The sequence below is a fragment of the Polistes fuscatus genome, unplaced genomic scaffold (assembly GCF_010416935.1).
Source record: "Polistes fuscatus isolate 324 unplaced genomic scaffold, CU_Pfus_HIC Scaffold12, whole genome shotgun sequence".
In the NCBI taxonomy this organism is placed as follows: Eukaryota; Metazoa; Arthropoda; class Insecta; order Hymenoptera; family Vespidae; genus Polistes; species Polistes fuscatus.
This window is the reverse complement of record NW_025113020.1, coordinates 6,165,035-6,186,230: the sequence shown is the minus strand read 5'-3', so window position 1 is coordinate 6,186,230 and position 21,196 is coordinate 6,165,035. Positions and strand designations below refer to the sequence as shown.

Below are 21,196 nucleotides of genomic sequence, written 5' to 3'. Positions count from 1 at the left end.
CAATTTCATTATACCGGAAGAAACTAATCCAATAACTATAATGCAAGATTGGAAACTTTTCAACCTAACACGAGGAGGAAAGACTTCAAATATTAATTACAAATAAAATAATTTCATGTTGATTGATAGTATCTATGGAGGATCGGTGACAAAGGATTATACGAAGGCTACCCAGCAGAAATAACGAGGTTGTTCAATCTACCAGAAGATATTGACCACGTGGATGCAGTTTACGAGAGGCCAGACAAGAAAATAGTATTTTTCATAGGGAAACAATATTACGTCTTCAGTGCTAATAATCTCGAATCGGGATATCCAAAACCATTGACGGTTCTTGGTCTTCCAGCGTCGTTGGAAAAAATTGACGGTGCTATGATTTGGGGACACAACAGTAGAACTTATTTCTTCAGCGGTTCCATGTATTGGAGGTATATTTTCAAAATGATCATTATTCCTTTTAATATACGTTCTAGTTTTATTCAGATTTTATGTTCTTTTGTCCTTTATAACGTGGATCCCTTCCTGGTTATAAAAAGAAACTCGTAGAAAGTTTTATTGAGAAATAAACTTTTTATAGCGAATCCATCTAAGTGATAACGAATCTCTACGGGGTGGTGGTGGGGGTAGGGATGGGGATGGGGGTTGGAGGAAATCGTAGTTGTTCAATTGTTCGAATTTTAAAATCACAATTTTCTTCTCGTAAACTAAGTTTCGAATAAGACCAAAAAATCTTACATCAAACTTTTGTGTCCTATATTTTCAACCCTTCCTGTATAAATTGAAGATGGAAACGCGTGACGTTATTTTATCTACTTAAATTGAGTACATATTATAATATTATAGGTTTCTTTTCTATCGTCAAACATGTTTCTTAAAATTTTATCTTTTCAGGTTCGACGAATCAGTTAATTATGTTGAACTGGATTACCCAAGAGATATAAGTAGCAATTTTGGTGGCGTTGGAAACGACATCGATGCTGTGTTCCAATGGAAAGATGGTAATTACAAATAATAATAATAATAATAATAATAATAATAATAATAAACCTTTGAACAAAAAGGAAGAAGATTCTTCTAACGAAATGATTATCTCTTCTTTTTTTATTCCAGGCAAGACTTACTTCTTCAAAGGTAAAGGTTTCTGGTTGTTCGACGATCTCAGGATGAAAGTCGCTCATGAGAAACAAAAACTCTCTGCACCCTTTTGGATGGGATGTCCTCGTAAATTAGAAACCAACGACGTTGAAAATAATATTCCTAGGAAAGCAAAGATCGTCAGCTCGTCAGCAGATTCCATTGTTTCAAGGCTCGCTCCTATTATTTTCACTTTTATAGCTTTCGTCTTTGTACTTGCGTAATAGTAAAAATATCTTTCAAATAAGAAAGAAGAAGAAGAAGAACAAGAAGAAGAAAAAGAAAAATGAAGATCGTATACGAAAAATTGTTACATCTTCGAAGAATAATTATACCAAATATATATATATATAAATATATATATATTATATTTACAGTGCTTTTTGTTTTTTTTTTTTGTTTTTATGGTGTAACGCACTGGAACGGCGTTCAGGCACCTTTCTTTTTTTGTTTTTTTACCTAATTCAAACCTAATTGTTTGAAAAAAGTAATATAGGTATAATTCTTTTTGTTAAAATAAATGAATCGATCAATGAGATAAAAAGAAATGAAAAAATAAAAATCAATAGTTACCAAGGACGACAGTTCTATCGTTCAAGAACTGTATATCTGCTATAATAATTGCCTTATTACACACGCATAATTCTTACTTCAAACGTAATATCATATTTTTATACGTTGCATCTCTTTTTATATATATATATATAAATTAAAAAACAGAAAAAAGAAGAAAATAACACGACGCAACAACAATTTATAACGTTAACACATATTTAACTTAATATTTATAATTTATATATAAATATATATTATATATTACTCCGTATAAATAATAAATAATAAAATAATGATAATGAAAAAAAAATAAAAAAAAGAGGAGCATAAAATATGGCATGAGATTTACAACATACACTGCCTTGTCGCCTAATTATTATGGCCATGACATTAAATCGTAGAAATAAGAGCGAAAGAGAGGTGGAACATTAATGCGTAAATTAAAAAGTCCTGAAAATGAGAAATATTTTTTTACACTGCAATATTATAGGAATCTTTTGTATGGGAACATTTTTTGACCAATTCACTCGAATAATAAAATTTGCCATTAAAATTAATCATAATAATAATAACAATAATATAATCCATTTATTATAACAGATTTTTTACTGCACCGAAAAGATCGGAACTGATAATAATAAAATAATTCTACCGGACCAATAATAAAAATATTTTAGGATGCGTTACCGATCTGATCTTGATGCTGATTTTGCTACATCCTGAATGTACACATTCTACGATCACTTTTTTGGTTTACGCATACTGCCTATTTTTTATATATAATTATTTTTTTTTTTTTAATATAAATATATATATATATATAAAATATAATACGTTTTTATATATAAATTTAGTTTCGCTCTCCGTTAATGTCTACGCGGCGATATGAATTTTTAGTATAATTATAGTCGAACGTAATTAATTTTTTAACGTATTATGTTATTTTCTTTAAACGTATATACCTTATACGTATATATATACAGATATAATTATTACCTAAATACATAAATAATTTATCTTAAAAGACACGATCGTGTCGTCAGTTTTATAAACTGTGATATTTATAATACGCAAAGGTGCGATTAAATATTATTAATTAAGCATATTGAAAATGCGTCGAGGAAGCATACAAAAAAAATATGTTTTCGGAATTTTAAATCTTTACGAATATACATATAAGTGCTTTATTAGAGGAAAAAGTAATTTTTATTATTAATAACAAATCAAAAATTATATTAAAAGTATAATTAATTAATTGAAAGGGAAAAACGAAGAAAATGTGAAAAAAAAAAAACAATTAATAAATAAAAGAATTGTAATTTCTCAATTACAATATATTTAACGTAACATATTTCTTTTTTTTTTTTCTTTTTTTTTAATACGATATAGATTTCCTCTATCTCCGTGTTTATTGAATTTTATTTTTTATATCCTATACGTGCAGCATTTTTTCCACCTCTCCGGATATTCCGAATAGAAAAGAAAACAAAAAATTAGAATTTAATGAGATGATGTAGCAAAAGATGCAATTTTTATATTATTAATTAGCGCTTCATATGTATGATAAGAAAACAATTGATTATTTTTACACACGCTAGAGAGAGATCGAACATATTTCTCTCTTCTTAATGTAATCCTTAACGAAGGAAAGAAATATAATGTGTAATTCTTTGTTAAAATCTGTCGTGTAATTTTTATGTAATTTGTTTATTGAACAAGATCTTTTTGCTTTATAATAATAAATGGTAAACATAATTAAATTAGAAAATATTTCTTTTAATATATACATATATTCTATGTATATACAGAATGTCTAAAAGATTTCCAACCAAACCGTGTCAGCATTAAATTGGTATTTTATTAATTTAATAATAATAAAACATCATAAATGAGCATAAAACATAATCAACTAGAAATTTAAATATGATTATCGTTGCCAAATAATTGCGAATCATTTAAATTGTAACTCTTGAATAAAGCTGTAAATGGACCTATATTTATAAAACATTAATTTCTTATTTTTATGCATAAAATACACTGACACCGTTTGATTGGAAAACCCTCAAGTATCCTGTTCATATATATATATATATATTATATATTTAGCAAAAACATGTACATTTGCATTTTGTGGAACATTTTTTAAACGATATGTTTACAACACAACTTTTCTTTTGTTTTCTTTTTTCTATTTCTTTCTTATTTTTTTTTTTTTTCTTTTTTTACAGTTTTTTACAATTTTCACAAACGACGGAGAAAGTTGCAACAACCTCAACCGAAAGAATAGTAATTTCTTTTTCTAACAAGTGATTACATTTTGTCGTGTAAAGCTTCACAAAGTGACAATGAAATCGTTAAGTGCACGTGTTTGCTACAACTCAGTGGAGAAAAGATTTCAATCCCTGCTCAGAACTTATGTCTGATTGAACACTATAATCACAAATCTGTGACACCGGTAGCTAATATATTATAAAATAAAAAAAAGAAAGTTACATGGTTTTGATTCTTCTATCATTCATTTAAAACACTTGTAAGATTTATATGCATCTTTTTTCGTTCATATCCATCCGATTAATATTTTACATAATTACTATTGTAATATATTTTCTTTCTATCTATTATTCATTTAACGTAATATTATTCTTTAGTTGAGGTTGTATCGTAATGGCAATGATTCCAGTTCACTTTAATTTTAATTTTACAAGCTTTAAACACCTTGTTAAATATTTTTATACACTTTTTATTTAAAACAAATTTATTTATCCTTTTCATTTCACAGCATATTTACTTTAAAAATGCGAACTAAAATCACAACCTTGTTCATTACTTTCGGTGACCCATAATTCAATAAATTTTTAGTACCGCTCTAAAGTGTTCCAATTTGAAGAAAGAGAGAGAAAGCAATACGATCTTTGTGAATTCTAAAGTAAAGTTACTGCGAATTTTAAAATACATTAAGCATAGATAAATAATAAAATACTTTAGAATTCAATCATAAGATGGTGCCTTCGACTCTCTTTCGGAACATTTAAAATTTCAATTATACTTTATTTTTACATGTCCTATCCGTGCTCATTCCGTTGATACATTCCTGAGTAGAGAAACCTCCTTGGGAGTATTTAAATTCAACCTTTTTCTATATTCCATTTAAAAATAAACACGACGTATAACCATACAATCGTTTATTTACTGAAGATTTCCAAAGACGTGCTATATCAAGTGAAATCTAACGATCGATTTACTCGGTGAGCTAAAAAAGAAAGTAATAAAACGAAAAGCCAAAAGAAAGAAAGCGACATTCGAGTGCGACAATGCTACTACAATAAATAAATCTGATACTTGTAGTTAATAATTCTTGCTATTACTCCCTAACTGTAAAACGACGTGGAGGCATGAAATTCCATGGATTAAGATAATCCAGAGATTCTCCAACGATTGTATCAACTTCTGCCATTCCACCCATTCCTGTATCACCACACATGAGAGTTTTAGAAACACATGGTAATTCTTTGTAACCCCATGATTTAAGTAACGAGATCTATTAATGAAAATATTCAATCGATTAGAGCTGAAATAAGTTTTAGTAATATATTTTAAATATTTTCATTAATCTTTCTGTAATCTCTGTGTTACGTACAAAGATACAAGGCTGTAGAAAGTAGTTAAAAGATTAAATAATAAAGTTTCGTACCTGTTGTCTGGTAATTGGATGTTCCCACATTTTAGTATTCATTGCAGGACAGAATAATAAAGGTTTAGATCGATCCCAAGCACGAGCGACGCAGGTGAGTATATTGTCACAAATTCCACTTGCCATTTTCCCAAGAGTATTAGCATCAAGGGGTGCAATTAAGAAAAGATCAGCCCATTTAACAAGATCTATATGCAAAACTGGATCTCCTCGGTCTTGCCATGCAGCCCATTCGACGGTATCGGATAGAACTTGAATCCCTGGCGATAATTCTGCTTCTTTAAAAAAATGCTTCGCCTTTTCAGTAACGACCACTCTTACTTCCAAATTATTTTTCAACAATTTATCCACTAATAGAGGCAGCTTAATAGTCGCAACGCTACCAGTGCAACCGATTAATACTCTTTTTCTTGAGGCGCTTGCCATTGTTCTTATTAATTTCAATATAAAGCGAGTTTTGGCTTAAAGCGACACTCTCTAAGAAGCAGCGATGCAAATAATATGCTCGATAATTCCAAATAGATTTATTTTACCTTTTATATAGATTCTATAAACGTAAACGTTTAAGCTTACGATATAGAATAGGCCTTCTATGTTGTCACAATAAGTTTTCAACTTATCTTTCGATACTTGATTTTCTTCTTATTTCTTTCTTCAACAATATGTGTTATACCATAAATGGTGTACGTAGACTAAGTACGGTTAGTAACAATTTGGTATATACTTTATCTTAAACTTCATTAAACCTTCTAAAGCACTACCAACAATTTTTCTTCTAAACGTTTATATTTTTTTACTGGCAGTTTATATACGTGTATTATATATAAATTTTCTAAATGTGATGACGAATCACATGCGGCTGAACTTGCACTCTATCCATTTCTAGAACGCATAAACATTAATTGTCTTAGAAAGACACACGCAATAACTTATCGTAGTTCGATAACAATAGATTTAATCTTATCTTATATATCGTAGTATTCTCAATTTTTGTCTAACTTTATTTTTAATCGACAAAGTCAGCATTGGGAATACAAACAGTGACAGAGATATTACGTATATGATGATTAATCTTGAAATTATTATTATTATTATTACTATTGTTATTATTATTGTTATTATTATATAATTAATTACGGTTAAATATATTTGTTAAATTGTTACGTTTCCTTAACTTCATCAGTGAAACCTAATTTCGACCAATCTTCACGCGCCATTAGATCCTTATCCATTCGACAACCGAGATAATCTTTGGCAATATGTCTGCACATTGTATTTTGATTATTATGTTCTAATAAACATCGAAGATAGTTGACCATTACTTGTTTGCAGAAGCCTTCATGATCGAGGGGAAAACTACCTTTTTCGGGTGGCACTGGTGTGAACAATTTTTGACCAAACGTAAACGAGGACATAACTTGATTCTAATTAGATATATATAATGTGTATATATGCACTTGTAGGAAAAAAAAAGAATAATAATCAATTTAAACAGAATGCACTATGTATTTTAACGTAGAGAACTCCTAATTGTCCCACTTAATATCCACTTAAAACACGAACAATGCAACATGCTTCTATGATCGCCATATTAGTTTTTATTTCTGTCAACGATTAACGCCATCTGTCAGAATTTATCAGCAACTTCTGTGTAATGATTAAAATTCTATTTAATTAATTCTAATTAAATCTAACATTTTTTTTCATTTGTAATATTAAGTATCTTAGATAAATATTATTGAAATTATTTATTTATGTAATATTTTATTTTATTTAGAGTAGCCAATCACAATTAGCCAGTTAGTTTTTTAATTAAATACCAGGTGGCTTTCTTATTTACTTTTTTACCATGTAGTTTACACTCTACATTTTTATGGTTATGTATATAAATTTGTCCTAAAAAATGGCGCGGTATTGTAATATTGATACAATATTAATGCATAATAATTAGAAAAAATATGTATAAGGAATGTATACAAAAAAAATAAAAGAAAAAAAAGAAAAATAAAAATAATGTACAAAGTAATGAGAATATAATTTTCAGTGAATTTGTAGACATTAATATAATTAATTAACAATGAAAAGATATCTGTTTTGGTTCGCTCATGAACACCTTGATTTTCGATTACCTGTAAGTTTTTTAAAATAAATGACACAACATAAAAAATTATGAAATTCAAATTAAACCTTACAAATAATATATATTTTTTATAAATATGTATAAATATTTATACATATTTGTAACCATATGTCTGTTATGATTTTTAAGGGTTATATTTTCTATTTTTTTAAATTATTTGTTAAAAATAATATTTATACATATTTATATATATACAAAGTGTCCTGGAATAAATATCCTGTATAGATGTATAATACATTAATTTATATAATATTAAATGAATGATTATTTTTTTTTTTTAGGAAATGGAATCTATTTTTTATATGTTTGGTGTAAATTTACCTGTAATATCAAAAAGAGACCAAGTAAGGAAATCTAACAAATTATTGGATCGTTTCGCTCCCTAGTTTATATTATTAATAATAATAATAATAATAATAATAATAATATTTGTTAATTATTTTTTAATTAAATGATAATTATTATCTTATTTTTTAGCCATATTGGATAGTCGATATATCATCAGAAAAAACTGTACATAAAATAGCAAGTAGAGCAGTATCTCTTAGATTTTGTTTGGAATTATGGGCAAATGGGAAGGATTACGATGAATTGCATAATAATTTAAAAAAGTATCCATTAGAACAAATTAAAATGTACACCGATAAAGAGAAATCATTTAAAATAATAGTCGAAACATTTTGTAAACATTTTTCACAATATGAAAAGATCCAGAAAATTGAAGTAAGTTAATTCCTTATAATTATCAACATTTAATTACTATTATAAATTTAAAATGTTCATTAATATGTTGAGCATATAATACTGATGTATTTCAAAATATCATGATCAGTAAAAGTCTTTCAGTTATTTACCATTGCAAGGACCTGTTAAATTGAAGAATCCGGATACAACTTTCTATTACATTGAATTCTACGGTTTAGATCCTAACGAAATTCCGGATAAACCTTACGAATTATTCTTCGGCAGATGGGTACATTTTTTAATATTAATATTATTATTATTATTATTATTATTATTATTATTGCAGCTAATGATTTTTGAATTTATAATTAAATACAATTTGTTTTTTAGATCGCAGATGGGCAAAGAGATTTGATACAAAAATTTTCTTTAAAAAGAAGAAAATTTATAGGTAATACATCGATGGATCCTCAATTATCATTGATTATGGCGAATCAAGCTCTAGTTAGACCTGGAGATATCGTTCTTGATCCTTTTGTTGGTACTGGTTCTTTATTAGTTGCTGCATCACATTTCGGTGGTTATACGTTAGGTACAGATATTGATTTTTTGATGCTTCATGGACGTACAAGGCCTACTCGTATAACACAAAAAGTAAGATCATTTACATAGCATATTTTCTTTTTCCTTTTAACTTTTCACTATATAGTATGACTTTCAATGGTAAAAAATATTTGTGATGTACGGTACCTAAGATGTTAAATATTTTGTAATACGCTTTATAAATTATACTAATGAAAACGTAATTAATTTTAGACTAGAGAAAAGGATGAAAATGTAGCAGCGAATATGGAACAATATGGAAAAAGTTCTCATTATCTTGACGTAGTGATATCAGATTTTTCCTATCCTTTATGGAAATCAAATATGTTTATAGATGCAATTATTACTGATCGTAAGTTATTTTTAATTAAGAAATGATATAAGTATGACTTTTATTTTTTACAAAAGTTCATGATTTAATTTCATTACTTTTTCAAAGAGAGATCTAAAGAAGTTTTTATTGTAGCACCTTATGGTATTAGAGAGTCGACTGAACGTATAGGAACAATGAAAGCCAATCCTATTATTGAGGAACATCAAGTATCGACTCACATTCCTTCCAAAGTTGAATATGGCTTACCGCAAATTTTTAAAGATTTATTAAACTTTGCAGCTAAACATTTAAAAGTTACTGGCAGATTAGTATGCTGGTATCCAATATTTAGGTAATTTTCTTTGTATCGTTGAAGTTGATTATTTATTTTTCTTTGTCTGATAAATAATATAATGTATCGAATTACATGTTAAGAATTCAATAGTTTTTTATTTTTGCAGAGATCATTATTCTACAAATCAATTACCTAAACATCCTTGTTTAAGATTAATAGCCAATTCAGAACAGGTTCTTAGTAATTACACGAGTCGTAGATTATTAACTTATGAGAAAGTTAAAGAACCGCAGGTAAATTATTTTCCCTATTAGATAAAATTCTTTTGTAATAATTTAATGAATCTAGAAAAACGTTAAAATTATTTTCTTTTATAGGAAACTGATGATATTAACTCTACGTGTTTAACTGACTTTCGAGAAAAGTATTTTGCATTGAGAGATGAAACACGTAAAGAAAGAAGAATGAAAAGAGCTACGGAAAGGGCTAAGAGAAAAGAAGATTGGGAGAAAAGTAACGGTGAAAGTATGGAAAGATGACTGAACAATGATTTTTTTTGTCTAACAGAAATTGTTTAACCGATACATACTTCATAGCATCTACATTGTTGTTATTATCGATATAATTTAATTTTTCATCGAAAGTAAAAAAAAAAAAAAGCACAAAATATATTTGTGTACTGTATGCATTATTTAAATGTTTAATTTAATTTTATTATTATCTTTTTACTCGTATTAAAGTATATATTTATTTAAAATCTCCAAAACCACAATACAACTACACTCTTGTGTACTACAAATTTAATTTTTCAAGAATATTAATGAGCAACATTGCAATTAAAAAGAAATTTATATATAAATATTATTAATTTATCAATCATTAATATTCTTAAAGCAACGTGGATATGACAACATTTAAATCCAACAGATTTCTTTGTCTATCGTCTCAACATTTTTCAATTAGTTTTCTTATTTTGTGTTTATGTCTTTCTCCCTTTCTCTCTCTCTCTCTCTCTCTCAACATTATATTATTTATATTTCACAATTTAACCCCTTGCACTGTGATTGAATGCACTGAGCTGCATATTAAAATTAATGGTATATATTTCGTGCTTATATTCAACCTGAGTAGGACTTGTGTTTCTCATTTTTGGACTGTAAAGCGTAACACGAGTCTCATGCATTGTTCTAATTTAAGGGGATAATTTAAACTTCCTCATAAAATAAATAGAGATTGTGATGAGACTAAGTTTAAGGAATACTAGAAGTGGTTGTGTTTTCAGTTCTGTGCACTTTCTTTTTTAACGGAAATTGTATTTAAATAATATCGCAAATTAATGTAATATTAGATAATAAAATAATAATTATTATTTTTTAAGTGCAAGTCAAAATGCTAGGTAAAATGCATTTTTTTTTTAAACGTCTGGAACGTCTCCAAAATTTTAAGTTTGATTTTTTCTGATTATACTTATTGGAGTACAATAATATGAATTATGTGATTCGTATGGATCTTTCAATAGTGTAAATCATTTAAAAAATGATTGATACACTATACAGAATTAGTAAACTTTGAAAATATGATCAGAAATGTTCTTTCCATTGCAAATGCGTTTGTGTGCACAGTTATTATTCATTGTAGTTTGTTTTTCTTGACTGCGTTTCTTTCAGAAAGACAGTATTTTTCTCTTACGGATTAATGCATTTACATATATTACAACATTCAAACAAATTTACAAAATCCTAAATCTTGATTTGAAATATGAACATTGACTAAATGCATTTTCAATATCTAAGCCTCAACTTGCAATTGTCCTAGTAATCCTTCTATATTTTTAACTTCTTCTTCGGAAACTTTACTTGAATATTGTTTTTCAATTTGATTAGCAGCCCATTCGCTCAACTTTATCGCATCTTTTTTCTTAGATGATGGACACTTTGGTGATGTAGCAATACTGTTTGTTGCCTAAAAAGAAAAGAAAATAAATTAATAATACAATTGAATATTTTACTTTTTGAATATTTTCTCTGCACCTAATCCTGCTCTAACCTTTGCTGACTTTTCTATACGCCTGATCTTTACCTTTCAAACAATTTTTGACATTACTATTATTATTATCATTAAAATTTATTTATAGGAAAAAATACTTACTAACAGTAAACCATAAAGTGCTCTGATGTTATTCGGATTTAATTTCGCAGCTTGGCAGAAATAAGCTTTCGCCAATTCCATGTTTTCGAACCCTCCCTAAAAGCATAGAAATAATAAGAAAAAGAAAATTGTAATCTTTTCTTTTTATATGTTAAATAATATCATTAACCTGAGAATATTTTATTTCTGCATATCTTTGATAAATTAAATGACTGTGTGGATTGTGTAATATTAATTCTTCCATGCAAAATGCCGCTTTGGAATATTCGTGTTCTTGTAAATACAAATCGCATAATTCATGCCATGCTTCTTGGTCGCTCATGAACCTGCATGTAAAATTATTTATTACTTATAATAATTAAAAATAAATAACAAAATATAATTCCAAATATTTCATAAATTTTACTTACTTTTTTAAATAATCTGTAAGTTCCTTGATTGCTTCCGATATTTTACCTTTAGCTTTTAACAAAGCTACACGTCGTTTTCTAGGAGCTGCATTAGTTTCATCCTTTTTAATAATAGAATCTAAAACTTCTATTGCTTCGTCGTACCTAAAAATACAAATGTAAGACTACTGTATACTAATTATTGTACAAATGTTTTTGTATACTTCATAATAAAAAATACATACATTTCCAATGCTTCCAAATGCATAGCATGATATTTATGAACTCGCAAACTACCAGGAAACTCTAACATCAATATTTTAATACAATAATCCGCTAACGATAAACGATAGCAGTCCAAGGCAGCTACGCAAACTTGTTCCAGTACTAGGTACTCTATAAAAGATTTCAAATCAAATGTAAAATGAAAAATATGATTATACACAATCAATTAAATATTTTATACTCTTAATGACAAAGTTAAATTCTTACTCTCATTGCCAAGTTGATTGACCTTCCCCGCTAATACATTTTCCCATAAATTAACGACATCTCTACTTTGCCGTTCTGAATTTTCTCTCCACGTTCTAAATAAATCTCTAACTTCTGAAATATAAAAATAAAAAAGAAAATTAATGTTCCATTTTTTCCAGTAAGCTGCGTACCAAATTTAATAAATTCCTTTTGTTATTTAACTTATGAATATTAATGATTTAAAAAGAGGTACTTACCTAACCAAGTTAATTTATCATAACGACCCTCCATAATGAAAAGTAGGTTAGGAAATAATAAATAATATTAAATAATAGAAATTTAGCAATATTAAAGAGGTTATACAGTGTTGATATTAAATCGCATTAGCATATTGTCAAAAAATCACAATCAACGATAATTCACGTTTATCTTTTTTAATTCTTGTTGGTTATTCGTACGCTTTTCGAATGATCAAAGGACAAATTAATTAAAATGAAATAATCCAGCCAAATAAAGAGGTCGTACGATATTCGATTATATCAATTTAATATGTCACATAAATTCGTTTTAAAATATTCAAAATCAATTTTCTCACACAAGCACGACAAATGTTATTTTTTAAATTTCTTTTTAACATAGATTAATCATTATGATTTAATTATAAATTACGATTCAACATGAAGGAAAATAATACTGCTTATTATCACCAATCTAGTAAAACGGGAATAGTGGGGGAAATTGGTGATATAGATTTATTTTAGATGCGACACACTGCTGAAGTATTTGAAATACAGCGCCCCCATTTCTTTATCAGAATTAAATATATATATATATATATATATTATTTGGCCTAATTTAAATAAAATATATTATATCTAGTATTATTTAAATTATCTACAAGATATATGTGAATAAATCAAAATATATATATATATATACGTATGAAACAGAAAATAATATAATCGATGTCTTTTAAATTTAAAAATTCGCGCTATTTTAATTTGCCAACATGAACAATAGTTACTAAGAAAGAATGATTCGACAAAAATTGTTTTAATTACTTATCAATACACTATAATTTAAGGAATTCGATATTACTATAATTAATAATATCAATAATTATTATATTACATGCTATTATATTAATTATGTGTATGTATTGTTTTTTATAGGTATATTTAAATATTAGTTGACTATTTAAATTTGAAAACTCGCGCCACTTCAGTTTACCAACATGGCCGATGATTACTAATGAAGAATGATTCGACAAGAAATTGTTTTAATTACTTCTCAATACACCATAATTTAAGGAATTCGATATTACTATAATTATTAATATCAATAATTATTATCTTACATACTATAATATTAATTATATATATATCGCTTTGTATATATTTAAATATGATTAGTTAATCGAAGTGAGGGCGCTGTTAAACAAATAGCTAACACCATTTTCCTGTGCGCCTCTATGCATTCACAATTACCTTTTTGTCATAATAATCTCCAAGGCCGTACACACAAGAATGCCATAATTAATATAATAATAATATAAAACAAAAATATTTAATAAGAAAACATTCATATTTATCATTCCAGTATAAATTCTATTGATAATTTCATATTTAACATTTTTTAATTTTTTCCAGAATATACGTTAATAAGTAGAATAATAAAATCAAATGGATTAAGAAGGCAAAGAGAATAAAATATTGATAAAAAAAGATATTGAAAAGTTTGAAAATAAAGTAAGAAAAAAGAATATAAAGTGAATTGAGAAGTAAAAGGAAGGACACCAATGATCATAAATACGTCCCTGAGGGTTATATGCAGTGTGACCTGTCGGTAGGATAGAAAACAGGTGTTTATAATCGGTAGGTTCCGTCCACCGAGCGAGTAAGGCAGGGCTGTGTCTGTAATGGGAATCTGCAAGGGGGCGCGCGATGCTCACCAGGCAGACTTCTTGTTGCTCTAATTCCCTGGCGAAATACTACTGTTCGTCGCTGTTTTATGTTGTGTTTTTGGGGGAAATAGTAATAGAGAGTAAAAACATGTCGTTTTGATAATCAATCAGTAAAGATTAAAGGTGGGTTTTTGATAAAGTTAACATCGTGGTGGTGGAGGGTCGGGCCGGCTTTGTTCGACCGACTGTGTTAGACCCTACGTGGTACGTGCAGGTGTAATTTAATAAGGAGCAGCGCAGGGGAGGCTTGGCGATTTAACAGGGATATCGATTTGTCCGCCGAGTGCTGTGCTGGTAACTCCATCGCAAGACCCAAGAAGAAGGCAGCCATGGACGTCGATATTTTTGGGGCAGAGCTTGCTTCAACACCGTGTTGGGTATGTTGCGTCCGAGCGAGTCCAGAGGCCTGATCCAGGGCCCGAGAAATGCGACCCGAGTCGCCCGCCGCCGGCCGAGACTAACGCGGTACGAGATAACTAGACAAGAGAGAAAGAGACAAATCTATATATCTCACGTAATTGCTAAAGCTCATAATAATAAAGCCGGCTTTAACACGATCTTATTATTTTATACTATCACCGATCGAATTAGTCACTTTTTGACGTGACCTGCCGCGTTTTAAGTTGGAAAGATTTCTACCAGTGACGTACCACGTTAGACACGATGGATATCGGCATCGTTGGTAACCCTACAACGGGGGGTCCATCCAACCCAGGGGGGGCCTTGGCCTGTCCCGTTTGTACTCTTTATTTGCGTGAAGGTATTAGCCTTCAAAGACATTTGGATACACATCCCAAGGAACAGGTCATAGAGGCACTCATTAAAGCAAGCTCTCAGACGCAACAACTTCAATCTTCTATGTCAATACCTTCTGTTACTTCTAGTATACAATCACTACAGAATACACCGCAACAACACATACAACAACAACAACAGACTACTGCGCATGTATCTGCCGCACAGTCACCGTACCCCATAGGGCCTATATTTGAATGTCCACCCATCGGTACTATGATGCCTCCTCAGTTTGCCTCCTTTAGTTATCAACAATTTGTCAATAATGGGACCATGATGATACCGCAGTACGCTATGGCACCACAGACTAATCAGATGATGCAAATGTTGTATAATCCTTATGGTATGTATCAACAGCAACAGATACCTACTGTTCAAATGATCTCTCCGGTTGCAGCCATTCCTAATACCACTAGGATGAGACCTGTGGTTAGTATGTCAGGCGAAACTAATACCAGGACTACCATCACAGTACCTGTCAATAGTTCTGAACCTAAACAGATCTTACCTGAAATATTGCCAGAGCCAGAAGTAGAAAACGAACATGATCTGCCTGACATTAATTTCCCTGCATCGCCCGAAGTATCCAACAATAATACTTCCATACAACAAGATGGAAATGATAATAATAGAATTCAATTAGAACATAGAACGCAACAAATACAAAATAATACTATTCAGGATCAAAATAGCGTGCAACACGAATACAATTCCATTCCTAGATCTTTAACTATAACTTGTAACATCGAAAATGAAGACGACGAGAATGCCGAAAGCGTACTGCCTGATATAGATGAAAGAGAAACAACGCACATGGTTGCTTCTATCGTACAATGCAAATCTACTCATTACGAAGAACAATCAGAAACTCAAAGGTTCGATCAAGAATACAAAGATGATAGTAGTAAACTCGATGTAAATCCTCAAGGTGTATTAGAAAGTGCTTTGGAAATTGAAGAAGAAAAAATAGAAGAGGATAAATCTTTAACCGAGGAAAAGGAAAAAAGCGAAAATGAATCTGTCCCATCTCAAGTTCCTGCTATAGAAACGATTAAAGATATAGTGCAACCTGAGGTTGAACAATTGGAACAGTTATTAATCAATATTATGGAATCGGAATTTAATAATTCTACAACCAAGGAGGATGATGTAGTACAGCAGGAAGAAGAAGAAAAAGGAAATTCGTCGATTCACACAGACGAAGAAATAATAACTCCTAATATAATAGATGTTACTCCGAGTTCTCAAAATAATGATGATACTGATGAATGTCATATAGAAATGGAAATAACAGAGGAACCAAAAATATGCGTTGAAGAAAAATCTGACAAAAATTATATTTTATATCATTACAAGGAGAGTTTATCTGCTCCACCTTCGCCAGCAGTACGAAAGAAATCGACTAGAACGTATTCAGTACGTTCTGAATATGGGTCGAATGAATTTCTCAGTGTTTATCCTGCTGGATTTGATGCTACCACGTTGCAAGATGAAGAAGAGGAAGAGGAAGAAGAGAAGAATGTGACAGAAGATAATTTTGATGAAGCGGATATGGAAATAGAAGCAATACCTAGTCCTCATACACCTTTCACAAAATATGGCGAAAGTTCAGATGTTGTTAGATCTCATACTCCATTGTCTGCCATTAGCGGTATATCAGTACTAAGAGTTAGAAAAGATTTAAGTAAACCTTGTTCTCCTGCATCTGTACATTCATTTTGTCATATGGATGCAGATAGTTTGAGTCACGATGAGGAAAGTAACGATTTAGGTGAAATTACGATAGAAAAGGATCCTATTAGTTGCCCTCAGATTGAAGAAGAAGTTAAAGTAGATAAATACGAAGAGAATGTACGTGAAAACGTGGAAAAGAAAGGAGATAATTCTAATCATGTTTATCATCAATCTGTAATAACAGAACACGTTAGCCTATTTCCGCCAATTCATTCACAACAACCTGTTTTAATAGAAGATTCTTATTCGTTACCTAATAACAAAAATCATAGTCTCTTAAATTTATCCGAATCTATTAATCCAACTACAAGCACCGAATCAAAGAATTATCATTCTAACAAATCAATTATTCAGAAACAGTCAATGGAACTTCTTAATATTAATGAAGATGCTCATGCTGGTCCAATGAACGTTTTTGAGTTTGATGGACTCCAAATTTTAGTTCCTAGTACATTTATAAGTGAATCATCACAAAAAGCAGTTAGTGCGACGAGCCAACAATCAATGGCCAGTAGCGAAGGAGGTGCAGGTATCGATGAGGAAGTCAAAAGTGTTAATATGCGAGCTGACGAGACTATGCCACCCAGAGGTGAATTATCGGAACAAGAAAGTAATGGTTGTACAGAACAATCAGCTTGGCAGGTCATTATCTTTATTAATTTTCATATTAATTTATAATTCTTTTTAATGTATATTATATTTTGGTAATTTTATGATATAAAAAATAATTGTAATTTGTTTTTGCAACAGGTTTATATGGGTCAAGAATCTTCAAGAATGTCAACTTCTTATGATCTAATGGCAAGAGAAAGTTGGGAAGAATCGGAAGGATCGGATAATGAAATTAGTGGTCCATTGTTAGATAGTCGATCTTTAGCAACACATTTTACATCTAGCTTATTCTTAGATCGTGATAGAAAGACGCCTACCAAAAGGACATTTAAGTGTTCACATTGCCCCGAGGTATTTGACTGTCCTAAAGAACGTAGAGTACATAGTACAATGGTGCACAAAGAATCTGGACCTAGCAGTAGTAGAGATGCAATGGAAGCACCAGAAGTTAAAGATATTAAATTATTAGATGGTCGTATGAATGTGTTTGATGATATTTTTGTACCAGGGTTACACGTGCAACAAATATATCATCAACAACCATTATTACATCAACTTCAACCGCCACAGCCAGATTTAACAAAAATAGAGACAGATCAGAAAGGTGAAAACTTGACAATTCCTTCTACGGTAGAAGTAACATGTGCATTATGCAATCAACGATTTAGTAGTGAAAAAGCTTTACAATTACATCATAAGAGAATGCATATAGTTGAAGTAGCCAAACGTATTCGTGAACAGGCTAAATGCGTAATATGCAACGAAGAATTTCCATCGGTTGTATTATTTAATGCTCATTTAAAAATACATCCGTTAGAATGCGGACAATGCGGCAAATACTTTTATAGAAAACAGAATTATAAGTTACATATGAAACGACATTTAGGAATCAAGCCGTTCCCTTGTTCGCTATGTGATAAGGCATTTTTAACTAAACAAAAATTAGATGAACATACCAACGGACATACAGGTAATGCCCCTGTTAAATGTAATTTGTGTAATGAAACATTTCGTAGATATTCCAATTTAACACAGCACAAGAATAGACATCATCTTAACATTAAAAAAAAATTAAAAGACTACATATGTCAGTGTGGAGAGATATTCCATACGAAGAAAAAATTAGCTTGGCATAAGGAGACGCACGACGAAAAACCTAAGGCATGCACATACTGTAATGAAAGATTTATACATATGGCTAGTTTAACTCGACACATGCGTCGTGCTCACAATAGGAGATTTGTTCCTGATGCTCAAAGAGAAAACGAAAACGTCGAGTGTCCAATATGTAAATGTATTTATTTGAGATCATCCTTAGCTGTTCACATGCGTGTCCATAACGGTGAAAAACCGTACGAATGTCAGGTATGTTCCAAGGCTTTTAGTACCAAATGGAATTTACAATTGCACAAGTGGACTCATGCAGCGCGCAGCACTAAACCATTCAAGTGCAACCAGTGTAGCGCCGCATTTTATCGACACAGTGATTATACTGCTCATATGAATTCTCATCGAAACGTACGTCCATATACGTGTAATTACTGTGGAGCTCAGTTCATTAGAAAATATAACTGTTTAAGACACGTCAAAGAACACGAGGAGAACAAGGCATACACGTGTGACGTTTGCAACAAAACTTTCCATAGGTCTTATTATCTAAAAGAACATTTAAGAGTGCACTCAGGAGCAAGACCTTACACATGTCACATTTGTGGTAAATCAAGTGGTACGAAGTCTAATCACAATAAACATGTAAGAATTCATCATGCCCGAGAACCTGTAAATACTGAAAACTAATGAATCTTAGATTTTCATTAAGTATTATAACGGTATCAACTAGTCTGTGACGCTGGATCTATTTTAATTGGATTCCATTATTAATTAGAACAATTTTTACAAATTGTTTAAAAGAAAAAAGACAGAGAAGGAAAGAAAGCTTATAATATCATATTTTACATAATTTATAATAAAAAAAATCTATTCTATGACAACACAAAGATTTTTAAGCATTATTATATTTTATATAAAATGATGATATTATTATTTTATTCGTGAAAATCTTTTTAAAAAAAAAAACACAAATTTTATTATTAAATGTGCCCATAATTATGAAAGTGGTCTAAGTCATATATTTTTACATGAAACGACATTTTAATTAATAATTTTTTTTAGTCTTAATTAATGGAAATTTATTATGAATATAGAATTTTGATTGAATTTCATACGAAAATGTTGTTTTTAAAGTTTGAATTGACTTAGACCATTTTCAAAATATATTTTATCGTATAACAATTTTATTTTATCAAGAACGATTAAAAAGATCTAGCGACTTCAGACTCTAACTATATATAATAGGATAAAGAAATTTTATTTGAAGAAGAAGAAGAAGAAGAAGAAGAAAAAGAAAATAAAGAAGAAAAAAAAGATGACTTCAGACTCTCATAATATATATATAAATATATATATATATATATATATATATCATAGGATAAAGAAGTTTGTTTACTGAAAGAGGAAAGAAAAGAAAAAAGAAAGATTGACTAATAATTGTGTCTCAAAGCCTCAAGTAGTTCCTTTTAATGAAAGAAAAGGCTACAGATGAATCGCGTTTGCCAACTAATAGTTATTACCTATTTCATAAAAAATACAATTAACCGATAATTAATTATTACGTAAAAAGAAAAAAAAAGAAAAATAACAAAACAAATATTAAACTCTTTTACGTGTCGATCGTTGTAAGTAATTTTTTTACGATGACTATTTTTCATGAAAGTGTGCACGTTGAAGTTTGCGCATCGTCGTCGGTGGCCCCAATTGTAATAAGTGAGACAGATAGCCCGCGTTTAATAATTGCGCTCTCTGTTCATTGCGCAAAAAAGGGCTTATTAGTTAATTATCATTAAACAGACTATCATATACGATATATATGAATCTTAGTTGTTATTCTTCTATATTTATATATTTTGCAACATATAAAGGTGATTTTTTATTGGTAATTCTAATTCCAAGACTGATCGATGTTGGTTCTTTGTATTACTCTCCAATACAAATATTATTCAATCATAATTATATATATATATATATATATGTATATATATATATATATATATGTATAATCGCATGTATATTAAATATTGTATATCTCTCCAATTTTTCTGCCCCCCTCAAAGTTAAATGTATATTTCAAATCATTTTCACAATAGAATTACCATATATATTGCTCTGCGAAGTATGTCATTTAGATGATTTTAATCATTTCTATCAAAGAAAAAAGAGAAAAAGAAAAAAAGAGGGAGATAGAGAGAGAGTAATACAGAGCAATGAAATTCCAAGTTATTTGAATGAATACATATATCAAACATTATAAGAATAAACAAAATAGATACTGTCAAATCTATTCATTCTAATTTCTACTGTTAATTGCACTGCCAATTGAATAGTGCATATTGTCATTGTATGATGTTATCAAATTAACTAAAACTAACAACAGAATATGGAATTCAAAATTTTATATATTATGTATTATGTTACGTTGGATATATATATATATAAACTTTATTAAATAAATTATTAATAATAATAATAATAATAATGACCTCAGATTAAAAAAGATTTTAAATGCAAGCATAATTATGCATAAATTTAATTCAAATATAAATGTTAATT

At 29.5% G+C, this 21,196-nt stretch overlaps 6 protein-coding genes across 8 annotated transcripts in view; 3 read left to right on the top strand and 3 right to left on the bottom strand.

Moving 5' to 3' along the window:
* Nucleotides 1-1,381, top strand: part of LOC122513307 (matrix metalloproteinase-2-like) — a 118,868-nt gene extending 117,487 nt beyond the window's left edge. For both annotated transcript variants that reach the window (XM_043629605.1, XM_043629606.1), the window contains 3 exons: nucleotides 130-428; nucleotides 892-998; nucleotides 1,111-1,381. In XM_043629605.1, the coding sequence (XP_043485540.1) occupies nucleotides 130-428; nucleotides 892-998; nucleotides 1,111-1,358 (654 nt within the window). In that variant the 3' untranslated portion in view covers nucleotides 1,359-1,381. The remainder of the gene's footprint in view (nucleotides 1-129; nucleotides 429-891; nucleotides 999-1,110) is intronic.
* A 1,974-nt stretch (nucleotides 1,382-3,355) lies between these two features.
* LOC122513333 (phosphopantothenoylcysteine decarboxylase) lies at nucleotides 3,356-6,511 on the bottom strand. Its single transcript, XM_043629660.1, has 3 exons — nucleotides 5,381-6,511; nucleotides 5,029-5,227; nucleotides 3,356-4,939 (listed from the first exon to the last, which is right to left on the bottom strand). Exons 1-2 carry the CDS (start codon nucleotides 5,804-5,806, stop codon nucleotides 5,051-5,053), a joined length of 603 nt encoding a protein of 200 aa, XP_043485595.1. The 5' UTR covers nucleotides 5,807-6,511; the 3' UTR covers nucleotides 3,356-4,939; nucleotides 5,029-5,050.
* On the bottom strand, nucleotides 6,105-6,795 carry LOC122513338 (cytochrome c oxidase assembly protein COX19). Of its 2 annotated transcripts, none has more exons than XM_043629671.1 (2): nucleotides 6,518-6,795; nucleotides 6,105-6,262 (listed from the first exon to the last, which is right to left on the bottom strand). In XM_043629671.1, the coding sequence occupies exon 1, from the start codon at nucleotides 6,793-6,795 to the stop codon at nucleotides 6,541-6,543; it is 255 nt and encodes an 84-aa protein (XP_043485606.1). In that variant the 3' UTR covers nucleotides 6,105-6,262; nucleotides 6,518-6,540. The 2 variants fall into 2 exon arrangements, with proteins under 2 accessions (XP_043485606.1, XP_043485605.1); XM_043629670.1 differs by having other exon boundaries at nucleotides 6,545-6,795.
* Nucleotides 6,796-7,234: 439 nt separating this feature from the next.
* LOC122513321 (tRNA (guanine(10)-N2)-methyltransferase homolog) lies at nucleotides 7,235-10,082 on the top strand. Its single transcript, XM_043629638.1, has 9 exons — nucleotides 7,235-7,511; nucleotides 7,802-7,864; nucleotides 7,998-8,243; nucleotides 8,359-8,493; nucleotides 8,595-8,858; nucleotides 9,021-9,159; nucleotides 9,274-9,472; nucleotides 9,582-9,708; nucleotides 9,793-10,082. Exons 1-9 carry the CDS (start codon nucleotides 7,458-7,460, stop codon nucleotides 9,952-9,954), a joined length of 1,389 nt encoding a protein of 462 aa, XP_043485573.1. The 5' UTR covers nucleotides 7,235-7,457; the 3' UTR covers nucleotides 9,955-10,082.
* Nucleotides 10,083-10,137: 55 nt separating this feature from the next.
* Nucleotides 10,138-13,168, bottom strand: LOC122513327 (ER membrane protein complex subunit 2-like). The gene is made up of 7 exons (XM_043629651.1): nucleotides 12,684-13,168; nucleotides 12,445-12,558; nucleotides 12,198-12,348; nucleotides 11,974-12,117; nucleotides 11,733-11,889; nucleotides 11,564-11,659; nucleotides 10,138-11,377 (listed from the first exon to the last, which is right to left on the bottom strand). The coding sequence occupies exons 1-7, from the start codon at nucleotides 12,715-12,717 to the stop codon at nucleotides 11,204-11,206; spliced, it is 870 nt and encodes a 289-aa protein (XP_043485586.1). The 5' UTR covers nucleotides 12,718-13,168; the 3' UTR covers nucleotides 10,138-11,203.
* A 1,081-nt stretch (nucleotides 13,169-14,249) lies between these two features.
* LOC122513298 lies at nucleotides 14,250-19,354 on the top strand. Its single transcript, XM_043629585.1, has 2 exons — nucleotides 14,250-17,560; nucleotides 17,669-19,354. Exons 1-2 carry the CDS (start codon nucleotides 15,053-15,055, stop codon nucleotides 19,325-19,327), a joined length of 4,167 nt encoding a protein of 1,388 aa, XP_043485520.1. The 5' UTR covers nucleotides 14,250-15,052; the 3' UTR covers nucleotides 19,328-19,354.
* Nucleotides 19,355-21,196: the final 1,842 nt, after the last annotated feature.

Coding starts and splice junctions, on each gene's coding strand:
- LOC122513327 (XM_043629651.1), bottom strand. CDS start 12,717: ATGGAGGGTCGTTATGATAAATTAACTTGGTTAG. Junction 12,559..12,683: donor TGATAAATTAACTTGGTTAG/GTAAGTACCTCT, acceptor TTTATATTTCAG/AAGTTAGAGATTTATTTAGA. Junction 11,890..11,973: donor CTTACAGATTATTTAAAAAA/GTAAGTAAAATT, acceptor TTTTACATGCAG/GTTCATGAGCGACCAAGAAG.
- LOC122513321 (XM_043629638.1), top strand. CDS start 7,458: ATGAAAAGATATCTGTTTTGGTTCGCTCATGAACACCTTGATTTTCGA. Junction 8,244..8,358: donor AAAAGATCCAGAAAATTGAA/GTAAGTTAATTC, acceptor GATCAGTAAAAG/TCTTTCAGTTATTTACCATT. Junction 9,160..9,273: donor AGATGCAATTATTACTGATC/GTAAGTTATTTT, acceptor TTTTTATTGTAG/CACCTTATGGTATTAGAGAG.
- LOC122513333 (XM_043629660.1), bottom strand. CDS start 5,806: ATGGCAAGCGCCTCAAGAAAAAGAGTATTAATCGGTTGCACTGGTAGC. Junction 5,228..5,380: donor ATCCAATTACCAGACAACAG/GTACGAAACTTT, acceptor TTTCATTAATAG/ATCTCGTTACTTAAATCATG.
- LOC122513298 (XM_043629585.1), top strand. CDS start 15,053: ATGGATATCGGCATCGTTGGTAACCCTACAACGGGGGGTCCATCCAAC. Junction 17,561..17,668: donor CAGAACAATCAGCTTGGCAG/GTCATTATCTTT, acceptor TTTTTGCAACAG/GTTTATATGGGTCAAGAATC.
- LOC122513338 (XM_043629670.1), bottom strand. CDS start 6,795: ATGTCCTCGTTTACGTTTGGTCAAAAATTGTTCACACCAGTGCCACCC.